Genomic DNA, 14,601 nt, shown 5'->3' on the forward strand with positions numbered 1-14,601 from the left:
AAAAAAAAAAAAAAAAAAGAACATCAGACATGATTGATTCGATGCAATTCACGATTATTGATTGCATTTTGGGTCAAGGAAGGAAATTGTGGGGGAAAAACATCGCAGGCTGGTCTGTGTCACTGTCGAGCTTAGCCCTCAGTAACCTCCAGATCCTGGCGAAGAGGCATTTCTCAGTTTGTCAACCCCCTAGATTGTGGCAAAACTCTCCCCTGTCTCTGTCCTTCTTAGTACACTGAGCAATAACAGGTTTTTATTTATGGCTGATTGAACTAAAATAAGTTTGCAATGTGCAGCACTTAAGTCTCTGGTGTTCGGTATCAGATTGTCTGGCTTAAACCTTTGCTGTCTCACTGAGTGTTCCCAAGCAAAAGGCTTATCTTCAGCTTCCCACTAGCGAAATGAGGACAGTATTAGCTGTTTACAGGACTGGAGTGAGGACAGAATGCCTCAGTAAGTGACAGGTTTAGCTCAATGGCTGATAAATCGTAATCCTTCACCGAATGCTAACGTAATTATTACTTTGCCTATCACTGAAGTGATGACCAGCTAAAACTTGCTTTTGGTTTTTTGGTGGGCATGATGGAAGGAGTGTGGGTTTTGGTTTCAACCAGATCTGAATTTCAACCCATCCCTGTCTGGCTGATATTGAGCAAGCGTTCTGAATGTGTAGAATGGGAAGGGTTACTGTCTCTGTAGTTTGTCTGAGGAGCTGACAGGAGCGTCCATTCAATGTGTCCAGGGCAGTGCCTTGTCCTGAGTGGGTGCTGAGTAACGGCATCTGCTAGTTCTTTGTTTCCCTCTCAGCCCTGCCCAGCCACACGTGGGTGAGCACTGGGTTTTAAACAGAAAGAGAGCAGCTATGTTAACTGGTATCAAGAATTAAAAATCCTTAGGATCATTATGACCGTATCTATTTACCATCTAATGAATATGCACACAGGTCTAGCAGGCGCTCATCAGGACAGTTTTCTTATCTGGGAGTTTTCTACAGGCTTGGCTAAGAGAGAGGGAGCATCGTTGCGCTCTGGTTCTCTCTCCCGCCCCACCAGTCTTCATCCCTCTTTACCTTTTTCCATTCTTTTTTCTTTTCTTTTCTCTCCCCCCTTCCTCTCTTTCCCATCTCCTTTTCCATTTCTTCCTTGTACCTTCTTTCTCTCCCCACCCCCTCCACCCTCTTTATTTGGCATTGCTGAGGCAGCATTGGAACTTAGATCCCCCTGCCTCCGGCATGCTGGGATTACAAGAATGCACCACCACACCTGGGTTATAATACCCCCTCCCTTTTTTTTTCTGTTTGGCATCTCCAACACAGGGACCCAAAGACTTAGTCCACATCCCCATGGTGCATCCCGGTCTCTCCTAGGAATCTTCTCTGCTCAGTCTTTGAGGTCTTTCCCTCCTAAGAACTATTAAGTTGCTGGTCTTTTGTAAGATAGGCCAGCTAAACTGGGAGGCCCATTTGAGTCAATGGGTAATAAATAGTAGCCAATCAATTTTAAAGAGAGAATTTGTGGCTCAAAATCATAGACATTTTAGGGTGAAGAGAGCACCATCGAATAACATTGTATACATGTATAAAAATGTCTTGTTTTTACAACTAGTATGCATCAATATTATAATAAAATAAAAACTCCAAGCTCATCACTAGAGACACATCAAAAGCCACTTAAATCGTATTTGCTTCTTCCAACTGACTGTGGGAAGCGGTCAACAGACCACCAATTAACTCTTCGGTTATTTTTCTTTTTCTTGGTCCCAAATGAGCGCTTAAGCCGGAAAGAACACACAGATCGTGACCCGTTCCTGTGCAACTGTGACAGAACTGGGGCAGCCCTGTACCTGTAAATCAGTTTTCCTGTCGGAACTCCTCGGAGCAAACCTTCAGAGACATTTAACCCTAGCCAGAGTTCACCCACACTGACTAGCCCTTTGAAATTTTATCTGCAGATAATGGCAGAGTCCCAGCAACGTTGCCTTCCAGAAAGGACCTGTTGTCCGTGACAGACTCCAGAAAAATCTCCAAGGTCTCTGATGAGATTTGCCTTTTGGAGGAAGAATTATAATGAAGATTATAAAAGTTTCCATACCGTGTCTTAGACAGAGATCTTTAATCTGGCAAGCATGTATATTTTAAGGTTCAAAAACTGGAAGACAGTTAAGTCTTTAGGTTCAATTTAGATTAAACTACCGATTCATGAGGACCTAGGCTTAACCATCTCCTTTGCTGAGGTTTTATTGACACAGGATTTTCTTAACCCTGAGAGCTAACCAGACTGGAGGCTACAAACAGCCCACACTGAATTATTAGGGCTCAAGTCAAAGGTAATTTGGGGATACAGGGTGAGAGAAATGTGGATGTATGTGCGTGTTGGGTTTTTCTGTTGAGTATGCAAATAAGAATTTTAGTTCATGAAATCAGAATCGCCCGACACTTGCTTACAGTACTTCTTGGGTCACTCTAATCCTACTAGAATGGGGATTTGGGTGGGAGATGGTCTAGAACTTTCCATCTTGCATCGATTGCCCTTGCAGTTCTAATGTACAGCAATGGCCACTTTTAATGACATGCAGCTCCTAAAATTTCTAAAGGTTATTTATCTCCAACCAAACTGAAGACAAAAATTGTTTGGGCTTCATGTTCCTGTCATCTACCACCGAGTGACAAAGAGTCCTGGAATAGTGGTTTAAAACAACAATCTTATTTTATTTTATAATTTCTTTTGCAATTTGTGGGCCGTGTATTTGGACAGGGCTTAGCTAGGTCACCCATCTCTACTTCACATAGAATCTGGAGGTCAAAAGATCCATTTCCAAGATGATGCCCTCTTATGACTAGCGTCTGGTGCAAGTGGCCGGGTAGGGGCGCTCAACTGGACTGTTCCTGAGGAGACCTCAATTCCTCCCCAGCTGACTTCTCCATGGAGTTTGGACTTTCTCACAGTGTTTGCTTATAGTTTGATAAAAGCAGCAGTCAGCACTGTGGCCCCAGAGAAAAGCTCGCCTGTCACTTGATTTTAACATAAATCTTTATTAGAACACAACTATGCTCATTTATTTCCTCTTCATCAATGTCCCACAGCAGCGCTGGCGAGTATTTGCAGCAGAGACTTTGTGGTCTAGAAAAACACAGGCTATTTGCTCCCTGGCTCTTTGCAGAAAATGTTTGCCAACCTGTTGTCAAGGGGTTGGTTGATCTGTTTAGCCTTTTCTCTTCCTTCTTGATTATTTCAGTGGGCAAGTTGAAGGAGTCTTATTTCCATATTTCTGTGGTTTTAGATATTTCTCTTCACCAGAGAGGTTCTCCCTTAGCTTGTCCATGGTGGAGACTCTAAGCACTCTGAACTTCCTAAGCTAAAAAGGTTAGCATCCTTTATTTTATTTGACCAAGTGGTAGAACAGATGACCCAGTGGTGTGGGAAGTCCTTCTGTATATGTGTTGCTTTTATTAGTTAACGAATAAAGCTGCTTTGGCCTGGGATAGGGCAGAATATAGCTAGGCAGGAAAACTAAACCAAATGCTGGGAGAAAGGAGGTGGAATCAGTGAGAAGCCATGGAGCTGCTCTCAGGAGACAGTCTCACCAGAACCTTGCTGGTAAGCCACAGCCTTGTGGTGATACACAGATTAATACAGATGAGTTAGTTTGGGATATAAGAGCTAGCTAAAAATATGCTTAAGCTATTGGCCAAACAATATTGCAAATAATATAGTTTCTCTGTGATTGTTTTGAGTCAGGATGGTCAGGAAATGGATGAGCAGCCTCTGGCAACAACCCAGCATAAAGAGGCAAGAATTTTAATTGAATGAAAAGATTACAGGTTTGGGAACTATCAACTTTAAGTCCCAAGCAGACATTTATTGTTTATTAGCTGTCCAGGATCTAGTCTACCTTTCTGTAACAGTAATTGATCCCCCTCCTTACAAGGGTTGCTTTGGTCGAATCAAGGGACCTCTTCCAGTATCATCTTACACAAAATTAGAAATGTGACCAAGGGGATGGATGGAATATTAAACTGATTCATCCCAGTGACAGTGGCCTGCAAGGCCACCATCTGTCTTTTCTTGTTGCCTAGAGCCCGGCTGATGCTTTGACTATGGCTCATTTTCAGACATATTTTCGAATATTTCCTTTAAATTTCACGAGCTATCTGGGGTACTTTCAATTCTGTAATTTACAATAAAAACAGTTAATTGGATTATTTCTAGTGAAGAATCTTCTCTGTGGCAAAGAGAACAATCTACAGAGTTAAGAGACACCATGCAGAGTGGGAGAAAACATTTACAAGCTACCTGATAGGAAATTCATATCCAGAATATGTGAGAACAAAAAAAAATCTTATCACAGACAGTCAGAAGAAGGAAAGAGTCCAATTAAAAATTGCCTAAAGATTTGAATAGACATTTCTCAAAAACAGATTAATGACTAAGCATACGGGGAAAATGTTTAGTAACACTGATCATTAGGGAAATGCAATTGAAAACCCACAGTGCAATATCACTTCAGCTTCATTGGAATGGCTAGCATCAAAAGACAAAAGACAACCAACCAAAAACCCAAACAAAAAAAAAAGAAAACAATGCTTCGGGTACCATCCATTGTTGAGATGATGCAGTAGAAAGGGTGATGTATGTCTTGTGTATGAATCTAGTTTTAATGTACCTCAAGGGGAGAAGAAAATGATAGCATTGAACGTTTTGTGGCATCAGGACATAGCTCTTTTGCACACAGTTGGTTGGTTTTCCACCAGGGTAAATAAGTTATCCAGCCTGGTTTTGTATCATCACAAGTGCTACAGAACTCTTTTTTAAATTTACAGGTGAGGGAGGTGAGTGGAGGGAGGGTTGGAGGTAACATTGACAGGCAGTCAGAAAGCAAAGGTAACCCGCATCCTGACACAGTAGCTGTGCCTTAGGCTCCTGGTGTGACTATCCACCTGGTGGGTTGCGTGGCCACTAAACAGCTGCCTGACTGAGTCTGACCAGCAGCTGTGCATTTAAATTGGGCTCACAGCATCCAGGAGAAAGTAGCTAAGGAAATTACCTAGCGTTTCCAATTTAACTTTTTCTTGATTGATGAGCACCCCACGTCTAAAATTCCTATTTGTCCTTTACACTGTGGGTATTTTAGCTATTTTATATCATGGGATAACAATGGTAAGATCTGTTAGATATGGTTTACCTGCTAGCTATTATATATCTCAGTAACATGATGTTTTTAGTCGTGGGCAGTTTGCTGTTCTCTTCCCTCTTTGTCAGAAAGTTAGAGAGCACTCCATCCCCAGACAAACATACTAGGATCTGAAATGGGGAAGAGGCACCCTCCAGTTTCAGTGGCAGCCTCTCAGTGAGCTCAGACAACACAACAATTTCCCAATTTTGTGCACTACATACTTGTGTGCATAAAGGCAGAAAGGTGTGTCCTCGATTCTGAGAATAGGAGAGTTTAGGTTTATTGGTTCCTGTATCTTGAGGAACATCCTTTCTGAGGAAAGACAGCCCACCAATGGGCATATACAATTTAACTTTATAATCTTCTTTTTCCACTGAAGTCTCCTTGTCCTTCATCAGACTGGGGCTGTTTCTTCTATTTGCCTTTTGCCATGACCTGTGTTGATCTTTTTCATCTGCCATCATGAGCATTCACTTTATTAGAGAAGGCTTCATTGGAGCTTCCTCGCCATGTGTGTTGTAGTTTTCATTTGGAACACAGAGGCCCTCTATAATTGAGCTTCATCCCCAGAAAAATGTCTAATTAGACAGCTGAATTATGAATATTTTGACTACTAATTGGCAGCATAGCTGATTTGATTTGTGGATAAAAGTAAAACTCTTGAAGTCAGATCGTCTGAATCCAACTTTCTTTCTGGCATTGTCAGGAGTAGACTGCTACTTCCTGTCCAGGCTTCCAGTGGAGACTTGAGATAGGGGCTGTAGCAGGTTGGAGCCACTTTTATGCTTTCATTTATTTGTTTATTTTTGTTTCCAGTCCTCTTAGCATCTGCTTTTACATTCTATACCCCTCTCTCCTGCTTTTTGACCAAATAGAAAGGCCTTTCTCCTGGTTTTCTCCATTTGTGGTTTGTTTGTTCTCTCTGTACAATACATTCCTTTTCTGCAATGGAGGCTTGGCCCACATAACACTTGCTCAAAGCTGCTTCTTGGAACAGCTTTCTGTAGCCCTGACCCTTTCTTAAAGACAGGCTTTTGGAGTTCTCTCCTATCTGTCCCCTGTATCCTCGAGGAAAGGCAGGGCTAGCTGTGCTTAGAAGCTATGGGTAGCTTTGCTTGTTATGGGCAGTTTTGTTTCTGGGCTGAATTTTATTTTTCAGAATTTATGCTGTGTGCTTTGGGCTGTCATTTTTTTTCTCTCCTTGCCATAGACTGGTTGTGCTGCACAGCTTATTCTGTGTACACAATTTATGTACAGGTTGTTAATGTAAGCTTATTTCTAAGAAGTTAATGGGTATAAGCATGGTAACACATCAGCATTATTTCAGTTTTCTTCTAAATGTTGATTTGTTACTTTTTCTCTTTTGGTGATTTTCAGGCTCACTCTTCAAGATTAATCCCTCCTCCACAGCCACAGCCTCCTCCACCACCGCCACCACCTCAGCAGCAGCCAATCAGAAGCCTTTTCCAGCAGCAGCAGCTGCAGCCTCTACTCCCCTTACAGCACCCGCATCACCCCTCCCCACCTCAGGGAGTGCACATGCCCCCCCAGATTGAGACTCCAAGGATGATGCTGACACCTCCCCCAGTGACTCCTCAGCAGCCCAAGAACATCCATATCAATCCACACTTCAAGGGGACAGTGGTGACCCCTGTTCAAGGTGCGTGTTCTTTCCTGGTATGTGTTGAAGGACTTTGGTAGCAGATTGACAAAGCCACCACATTAGCAGCAGATTCACAATCAGGTCTGTAAGGATGCATAGAAACAATTTAGCTTGGCTTATAATTGCCTTTCTTCAGAATGTCTGTCTCTTACTTTGTGATTGGATGGAAATACTGTGCCATTGTCAGTGTGAGGCCCACCTGGAGGTAGTTGTTAAAGGGTCTAAATACTTACTTTATATGTCTCGTGGCAAGAATGTTGGAAGTGATGAGTATTCTTCTTAGGTCCTCGGTGTGTCTCATTAGTTTATGTTATCTGGAAAAGAAAGACCAGCCTAGCTTGCATTTGTTAACTGTATTGCTATTACAGAAAAGGTACTGGAGTTGGGAGCAGCTTCTCTGAAACAGTTGCCCTTGTGTCTGTCCCACCTGTTCCAGGCACCTTGGCTTTGTTGGAGAACAGAGCAGACAAGAGTTCTGTTCATGTTCTTGCTCCTTTGTGGGCAGAGGCAGTCCATCAGCACCCAGGGTTGGTAAATAGGGCTTGTGGGGCATCTAGGTCCAGATGAAGAGGAAGAATAGAGCAGAGTTCAGGAGGGGAGTGGATACAGATGAGGGGAGATGGTCACACGTTTTGGAGAGGTACACACTACTAGGACTGGCTGTTGTTGGTAGTGAGCACAAGTCTTGCATTTGAAGTAATTAAGAGAGACACGATCAACACTTTGTGGGGTGACAAAAGGAGGGAAGTGCATAGGGTCCTGCTTGTCTGGACCACTGTAAGGACTTATTTTTTACTGGGAGGAGTGCCTGGGTTATAGTATGTGAAACTGGAGTAAAAAAGAATTGTGGTTCTCACATAGCTGAAACTGGCCCTTTGCCAGTAGAATGCATTTTTCTGCGCTTTTGTTTATGCATCATTCTAATGCTTTTTTTTTTTTTTTTGCTCTTTTTTTAACTAATGATTTCTTACTACTTATTTGACCCTTATACTATGGAAAAGATGTTAGTCCATAAAAAACCTGTAGTGATTCTCTTGCCTTAGTGAGAAATGGGCCACTGTGGAGACAACTGGAAACATCAACAACACATTTGGCCCCAAAGCCACTAGTCTAGTGACTGTACAGTGTAGTGGTGGATCGAGAAAGAGCACAGCATAAGACATCAGAAGTTACAGTGATGACAGAGCAGTTGTTGAAACGGGTACTCTTAGAGCTCAGTGTGCTGCTCAATAGTCACTTAGCATTTGAGCAAACTGGAAAGGTATAAAGGCTCCATAGGTGGGTTCCTCATGAGCTGACTGGAAAAAACAAACAAACAAACAAAGTTCATTTTGTCTCAATTCTATTCAACAACAACAACAAACTATTTCTTGATTAGATTACGATGTGGTGAAAGGTGCATAGTACATGATAGTGCATGAAAATGAGCTCAGCGGTTGGACCGGGAGGGTGCAGTAGAGTACTCTCCAGCAAAAAGGTTATAATCATTGTTTGCTCTCTGTCTGCGGCCATCTGCTCCTTTATAACTTGTGAACCTCAGTGTAGCCATTTTACCTGAGACATGTGCCAGCAAATGAGGAGATGCACTGACAATGCAGTGTCTGCCAGGCAGTGGTGGTGCACGCCTATAATCCCAGCACCTGGGAGGCAGAGGCAGGTGAATCTCTCTGTGAGTTCAAGGTTAGCCTGGTCTACAGAGTGAGTTCCAGGACAGCCAGGGCTAGACAGAGAACAACCAAAACAAAAACAAAAATGCAGTGCTTACGGCTGCACTGTCCAGTGGGAAAGCCCAGTTCTTTACCATAATGATTTTATACTGCACAACCTGTGCTTCCAACGTTGAATAAATTAACCTATGATGTTTTGAGTTATCTGCCATGTTCTCCTGACTTCACCCCAACTGACTGATACTCTTTGAGCATCTCAGTGACTTTTTGCAGGAAAATTATATTCTATAATCTGCAAGCTGTAGAAAGTGTTCCTGAAGCATGGATAGAGACGTGCTATATGGGAATATACACACTTTTTATTGCAAAAAAAATGTGTTGATGGGGCTGGAGAGATGGCTCAGAGGTTAAGAGCACTGGCTGCTCTTCCAGAGGTTCAGAGTTCAATTCCCAGCAACCACATGGTGGCTCACAACCATCTGTATTGATATCTGGCGCCCTCCTCTGGCGTGCGGGCATACATCGAGGCAGAATGTTGTATACATAATAAATAAATAAATCTTTAAAAAAAAATGTGTTGATGATGGTAGTCCCAATTTTGATTACTAAGGATGCATGTGAGCTTATTTATGATGACTTAAAATTCATGGTCAGGATCTACAGGGCCTTTTGCACCAGTATGGTGTTTAAGGGAAGACTGTGGGACACCTAGGGAGAAGTGTGTTTCCAGCTTGCTGGTGACTGCAAGAACCGGGGGTCATAGGAGAGTGCAGAAGAGGCAGTGAGAGGCTGCATGTGATACAGGTGGATTGGATGAATAGGGGAGGGAGGCTGAGAATCTGGGAGGGTGCTGGTGACTAATGAGCAACTGAGCCATTTCAAATGACCTGGGCTAATGATTCAAATTGGGCATTGCTAGTGTATAGAGGATCTAGAATAGTGGTTCTCAATTTGAATCCCGACTCCTATGGAGAGTAGTCAAACAGCCCTTTCACAAGGGTTGCCTGTTACCAGATATTTGTATTAAGATTCATAACAGTAGCAAAATTACAGTTATGAAGTAACAACAAAAATAATTTTTATGGTGGGGGGTCACCACAACATGAGGAGCGTATTCTAGGGTTTCAGCATTAGGAGTTGAGATTCGCTGGTCTAGAACTCTAGCAGAGGTGCAGGGATATAGAGAAGAGCTGGTGTGCTGGAGGTATGAATCAGAGCAGGAGAATCTGGCAGAGCTGCTGGGGGCAGATTCGGGAGCTGAAGAAGCATTGCTGGGCAGGCTGTTGATTGCCCTGGACGGTAGGAAGACCTCAGTTCTGCTAGTGGCTTGTGAACTGAAAGTGGTAGGAAGGAGCCTGACTAAATTGTCCTCAGAATGGGAAGGTTCTGATGTGTGCTGACAGACTTTCTTTCCATTGTGTTCTCTAAAACACTATGTTTGTTGTTGGGGAAGGGGAAGAAGGCTTGAGAAAGGTTCAAGCAGGGAGAGTCACATCCCACACTTAGGGAAGGGCTAGCTGCACAGGGGGGAACATCACTGATCTAGGTGAGACGGAAGGCTTATCCTGGCAGGAGCCTGTGTGCCGGGAGTAGGCATGGGGAATTTACAGGCTTGGGGCCAGGGACAGCAGTGTGAGTGCAGAAGGTGGCCTTGTGTGCATGATGGTAGGATGCAGAATCTTAGATAAGTTCTTATGATGGCAGAAGTTTTCTTAGTGAGCAAATTGGGGGTAGAGTATGTGGGAAAGTCTGAAGAGAGAAGTCTTGAAGCCATGTTCTGGGAGCCTCACATTTGGAAGGAATGACTGGAGATGAGAATTGGCACAATATTGTGTGTCACTGGCTGTGCTTGTTATTCTGGGTTTATTATGAACAGCTGTGTTCAGCTAGTCCTGAAATTGATGAGTCCTGTGAAGAGAACCCCAGAGGAGGAGGTAATTATTGAAACTGGTCCTGGAGGAAGACGGAGGTAGAGTGCTGAGAGCTGCTTGGAAAGGATGGCGTCTTCATGCAGTGACAGTGAGCTTGGGGTAGAGAGCTAGGAAGATGGTGGCAACGACTCAGGAACTGATTTTACAAAGTAAAGGAAGAGCTTTAGGTGCCCTGAGGTCTGGCAGTGGGATTGGAAAGGAGACCACCTGTCCGGAAGAATGGGAGGAATCGTCGTCACTTAGGGGCTCCTAAGGAAGGAACAGTGTTGCTGATTCTTTCTGGTGAGCTCAGGCGGTAAAGGAATTTCATAAGTTGAGAGAGAAAGCACAGGGTCCCTTGCCAAACCAAGAGCTCACCAGTTTGGCTAGTCAAGTTGCTAACTTTTTCTGGACATTCTCCATCTTTGCCTTCCCAATGCTGGGATTGCAGGTAGGTTATATACCCATGTAACATCTGCAAGTGCTAGGGATCTAAACTTTAGTTTCCATACTTTGACTTCTGAGATGTCCCTCCAGCCCCCACCATGTCTTCTCTGTTTCCTAAATTGAACTCAATAGTTGCCCTGTACCAGCATCAGTTTAGATAGTTCCTTGTAAATTTCAGTGGAAAACTGATGGCTGGTAAGATGCATAGATTTTCAGTCTAATAGAAGTACAATAGTATTGGAAGATAATAAAGCTGTAAAAAGGTTCTGGAATGTTCTGTAGACTAAATGGTGTCACTTGCTAGAAGTTATTAGGCTGGGAAGTAATAAATACAGATCCCTCATCAAGGAGCTTGAATGACTCAGTAAATGCTGAGTCCATTTGAAGCTATTTAAAGTCACCATGAATCCAGGAGCTTTGATGCTACTTGATCCTTGTGTTTCATGTACCTGATGCTGGAGAGAAGAAAACCTTATTCTTGCTGGGCACATATGAGGTCCTAGCAATATTTGATGATTTAGTACTTTGTAAATTAGCTTAAATTGAAGCCCCAATTCTTGGGAGAGGCTGAGTGCCTTTACATGCAAAGTACAGATTAAACTAGCACTTCTTTGTGTTAATAGCTAAGTACACTTAAAAAACTTTTTAAAGTGTACGGCTTTAATCTCAGCAATTGGGAGGCAGAGGCAGGTGGATCTCTGAGTTTGGGGCCAGCCTATTTTATATCATTTCAGGACAGCTAGAGGTACATAGTAAGACCCTTTCTCAAGACAAACAAACAATAAAAAAGAATATTTCCATCCATCCATCATCAATCCAGGGTCTCAGTATGTAGCCTTGGTTGGCCTGGAACAAACTGTATCAGGCTAGGCTGGCCTCAAATTTACAGAGAGCTGCCTGCCTCTGATTTATGGGGTGCTAGAACTAAAGGCGTGTATCCCTATGCCTAGATAAATTTATTTTAAATTATTTGTATATATGTATCTGTGTAGAGGTGTGTGCATGTGTATGCATTGTCCATGAAGGCCCAGAGGTATTGAATCGCTTGAGCTGGAATTACAGGTGGTTGTGAGCTGTCCAATATGGGGCTGTGAATAGGGTGAGTTCTCTGCAAGAGCAGCATGCACTCTTAACCACTGAATTATCTTTACATTCTCGCTGAAAATCTTTTCATTGTTAGCATAAAGCTGAGTAATTATATAAATATGTTTGCATGTGTGTATATACGTGGTGCTGTAAATCAGAGCCTACCAATGCTGGGTGCTAGATAAGTGCTTTTCCACTAAGATAGGCTCCCCAGTCCTTGCATGTCTTTTATAAATTAGTCTGTTTTCTTTCTGAGGGTAAAAGACTGCTCCATTGTAATATAATTAAACCAGTTTGATGGACACTTAAGTTGTTCTTCTGATATCCACCCTTACAATTGTAATAAACTGAAAATGTCTTCTGTTATATACATAAGATGCTACATAAATAGTAAATGCCAAATTTTTAGGTACAAGGTTTAACTAGACTGGTGTAAACATCAGAAGTTTTAAGTTTCCTTCTGTTCCATGTTGTACCTGGCGAGGGGTTGGGTCTTGATCTTATTGCTCTCTGGATTGGGCTGAAACACCTGCTTCCATGCCCTGCTCTTCCTCTGTGAGTTCTGTATACTATTTATTTCTTAAAGAAAGAGGGCAGAGACTTTGTCAGTGTTGCCAACTCCTCAGAGGTCATGTTAATAAACCCTTTCATTAGAATCAGCTCTCGTCTCCTGTTTCTTACTGGGCTGTGTTGGAGTTGTTTAGTTCCTATAAATGGTTTGGTAGCGGAGCTCGGTGTTTTATATGTGGTGCTTGATTTAAAAATATTGTCTGTCTATTGTTAAATGTGTCATTCTTTTCTTCACCGTCATTATCTTCTGAGATGAGAATACTCTTTTTTTTTTCCTCCTCTGAATATAGCATATTCTTTCCCTTTTGATGCCTAACTTCTATGTGTCTTCTTACAGTAAGTCTTGTGTTGGAATAGACTCTCAGGGAGGCTTGGACTTAAGCTAGTTTGACATTCTGTTAAGAGGAAGTTTCAGTTACATTTGCTTTGATCAAATAGTGAGATGGCCCACACAATCAGTTAACATTGAGCCTGTAAAGTGTGATGTTAATTATACTATTCTTGATACACTTCAATGTATGGGATTCATTTTGTAACTGTAGAAAATAAAAGTTTGGTGTGTCACTATTTTCAAGTGATTGGGCTTATTCTTCAGGTGCATTTTTGTGCCAGTATTTCTCATTTCCCAGAGTCCTCTTATTAAAGTTGTGCTGTATTAAAACTTTTATTAATAGTTTACTGAGGCTGCTGTAGCAAGCACTACCAAGAGGTGTAGGCATGGGCAGGCTGATTCCCCTGGGCTCAATTCTTGGGTTGCAGATGACTTCCCCATGTTCTCACATGGTGTCTCTGTGAGCATGTGTTTGCATTTCTCCTTTTCTCTAGGATGCTAGTTAGGTTGGATTAGTGCTCATCATTCTGACCTCTTTAAAGACTTCTCCAAATGTATCATATTTTAGGTGATCATATGAGAGGTTTCTGGGTGCATCTAGCACCATGTTTGACTGTAAGCTCCTGTACCACAACAGTGATGAGTTCTTCCAAATCCTGGTCAGTGAGATCAGTATAATGTGCAGCACATTTCAAAGAGGGCAGCACATGCTTTTGTCCTAAGGACTTAGCCCTTATTTTTTGCTACCATGATATATCCTCTTAAAACAAGTAGACTTCTTGATCTAGTAGACTGGCGAGAATTTGACCACTTTGAAAATAAAACCAACCTGCAAGTTTCAGCATGGTATTTACTTCCTTGTCATTCTCTGTAAGGGTACACAAGCATCATTTCATCCTTCCTCTTCCTGCCTCTTTTTCTTCCTCTTTCTCCCTCTCTTCTGATTATAACTGGGCAGGGCTTACTATGTAAGCCAGACTGGTCTTATGCTCACTATGTAACCCAGACTGGCCTCAAACTTGTAATAGTCTTCCTTCTTCAGACTTCATGAATGGTAGGGTTATAAGAGTACCCTACCATGTCACATCTCACTGGAACTAGGTCTTTTAATTTCAAAAGAAGATTATTGTCTTTTGTTGTAAAAAATATTTTAATTCTAAATAGTATTTCTCTATTAGAACTTAAGCTTCATATTGGGCTGTTTTATTCTGGGGCCAAAAATACCCTCCCCTCTCCTCTTATGAAATTATCAAAAGTACCAAGTATGTGTAGGTATAGTCTAAACTTAATGTTACTGTGTGCCCAGTATATGTAGTATATGTTTTGTGTGAGATCTCATGTGTTGTCTTCCTCCCATCCAGTCTGATGCTAAGTGATTGTAATGCAAGGTGTTTTCTTACAGTGCCCTTGCTGCCAGTTCCAAGCCAGCCGAGGCCTGCCGTGGGACCCCAAAGATTCCCAGTGAGTAGCAGCTGTTCTTCTTTCTGGGAGGGGGAAGCACATGCTGACTGAGAAATACTGGTACTGCACTTGCCCAGCCAGATACAGTGTGGGCATTGGTGAATGTTGACTGCAGTCTCTGCAGTGGAAAATATTTTTTAAAACCTTAAGGTCAGTGGATGTTTGAGAGTGAAATTAGTTTTAACTATACAATTGCTGAATCAAGACTCGCAGCAGAATTTCTCTCATCTTAAAGAATATGAATTCTGATTTTGTCATGGTTGTGTTGAGTGCACATCTTACAGGCATGGGACA

General features: G+C 42.3%; 1 protein-coding gene across 4 annotated transcripts in view; it reads left to right on the forward strand.

Annotated features, from left to right (window-relative positions):
- The window catches only part of Rbm33 (RNA binding motif protein 33), a 116,202-nt gene that overhangs the window by 45,852 nt on the left and 55,749 nt on the right, over nucleotides 1-14,601 (forward strand). For all 4 annotated transcript variants that reach the window (XM_050119913.1, XM_050119912.1, XM_050119914.1 and 1 more), the window contains 2 exons: nucleotides 6,550-6,832; nucleotides 14,249-14,307. In XM_050119913.1, the coding sequence (XP_049975870.1) occupies nucleotides 6,550-6,832; nucleotides 14,249-14,307 (342 nt within the window). The remainder of the gene's footprint in view (nucleotides 1-6,549; nucleotides 6,833-14,248; nucleotides 14,308-14,601) is intronic.

Source organism: Alexandromys fortis, unplaced genomic scaffold (assembly GCF_014885135.2).
Source record: "Alexandromys fortis isolate MF-2015 unplaced genomic scaffold, M_Fortis_MF-2015_v1.1 scaffold_177, whole genome shotgun sequence".
Classification (NCBI taxonomy): domain Eukaryota; kingdom Metazoa; phylum Chordata; class Mammalia; order Rodentia; family Cricetidae; genus Alexandromys; species Alexandromys fortis.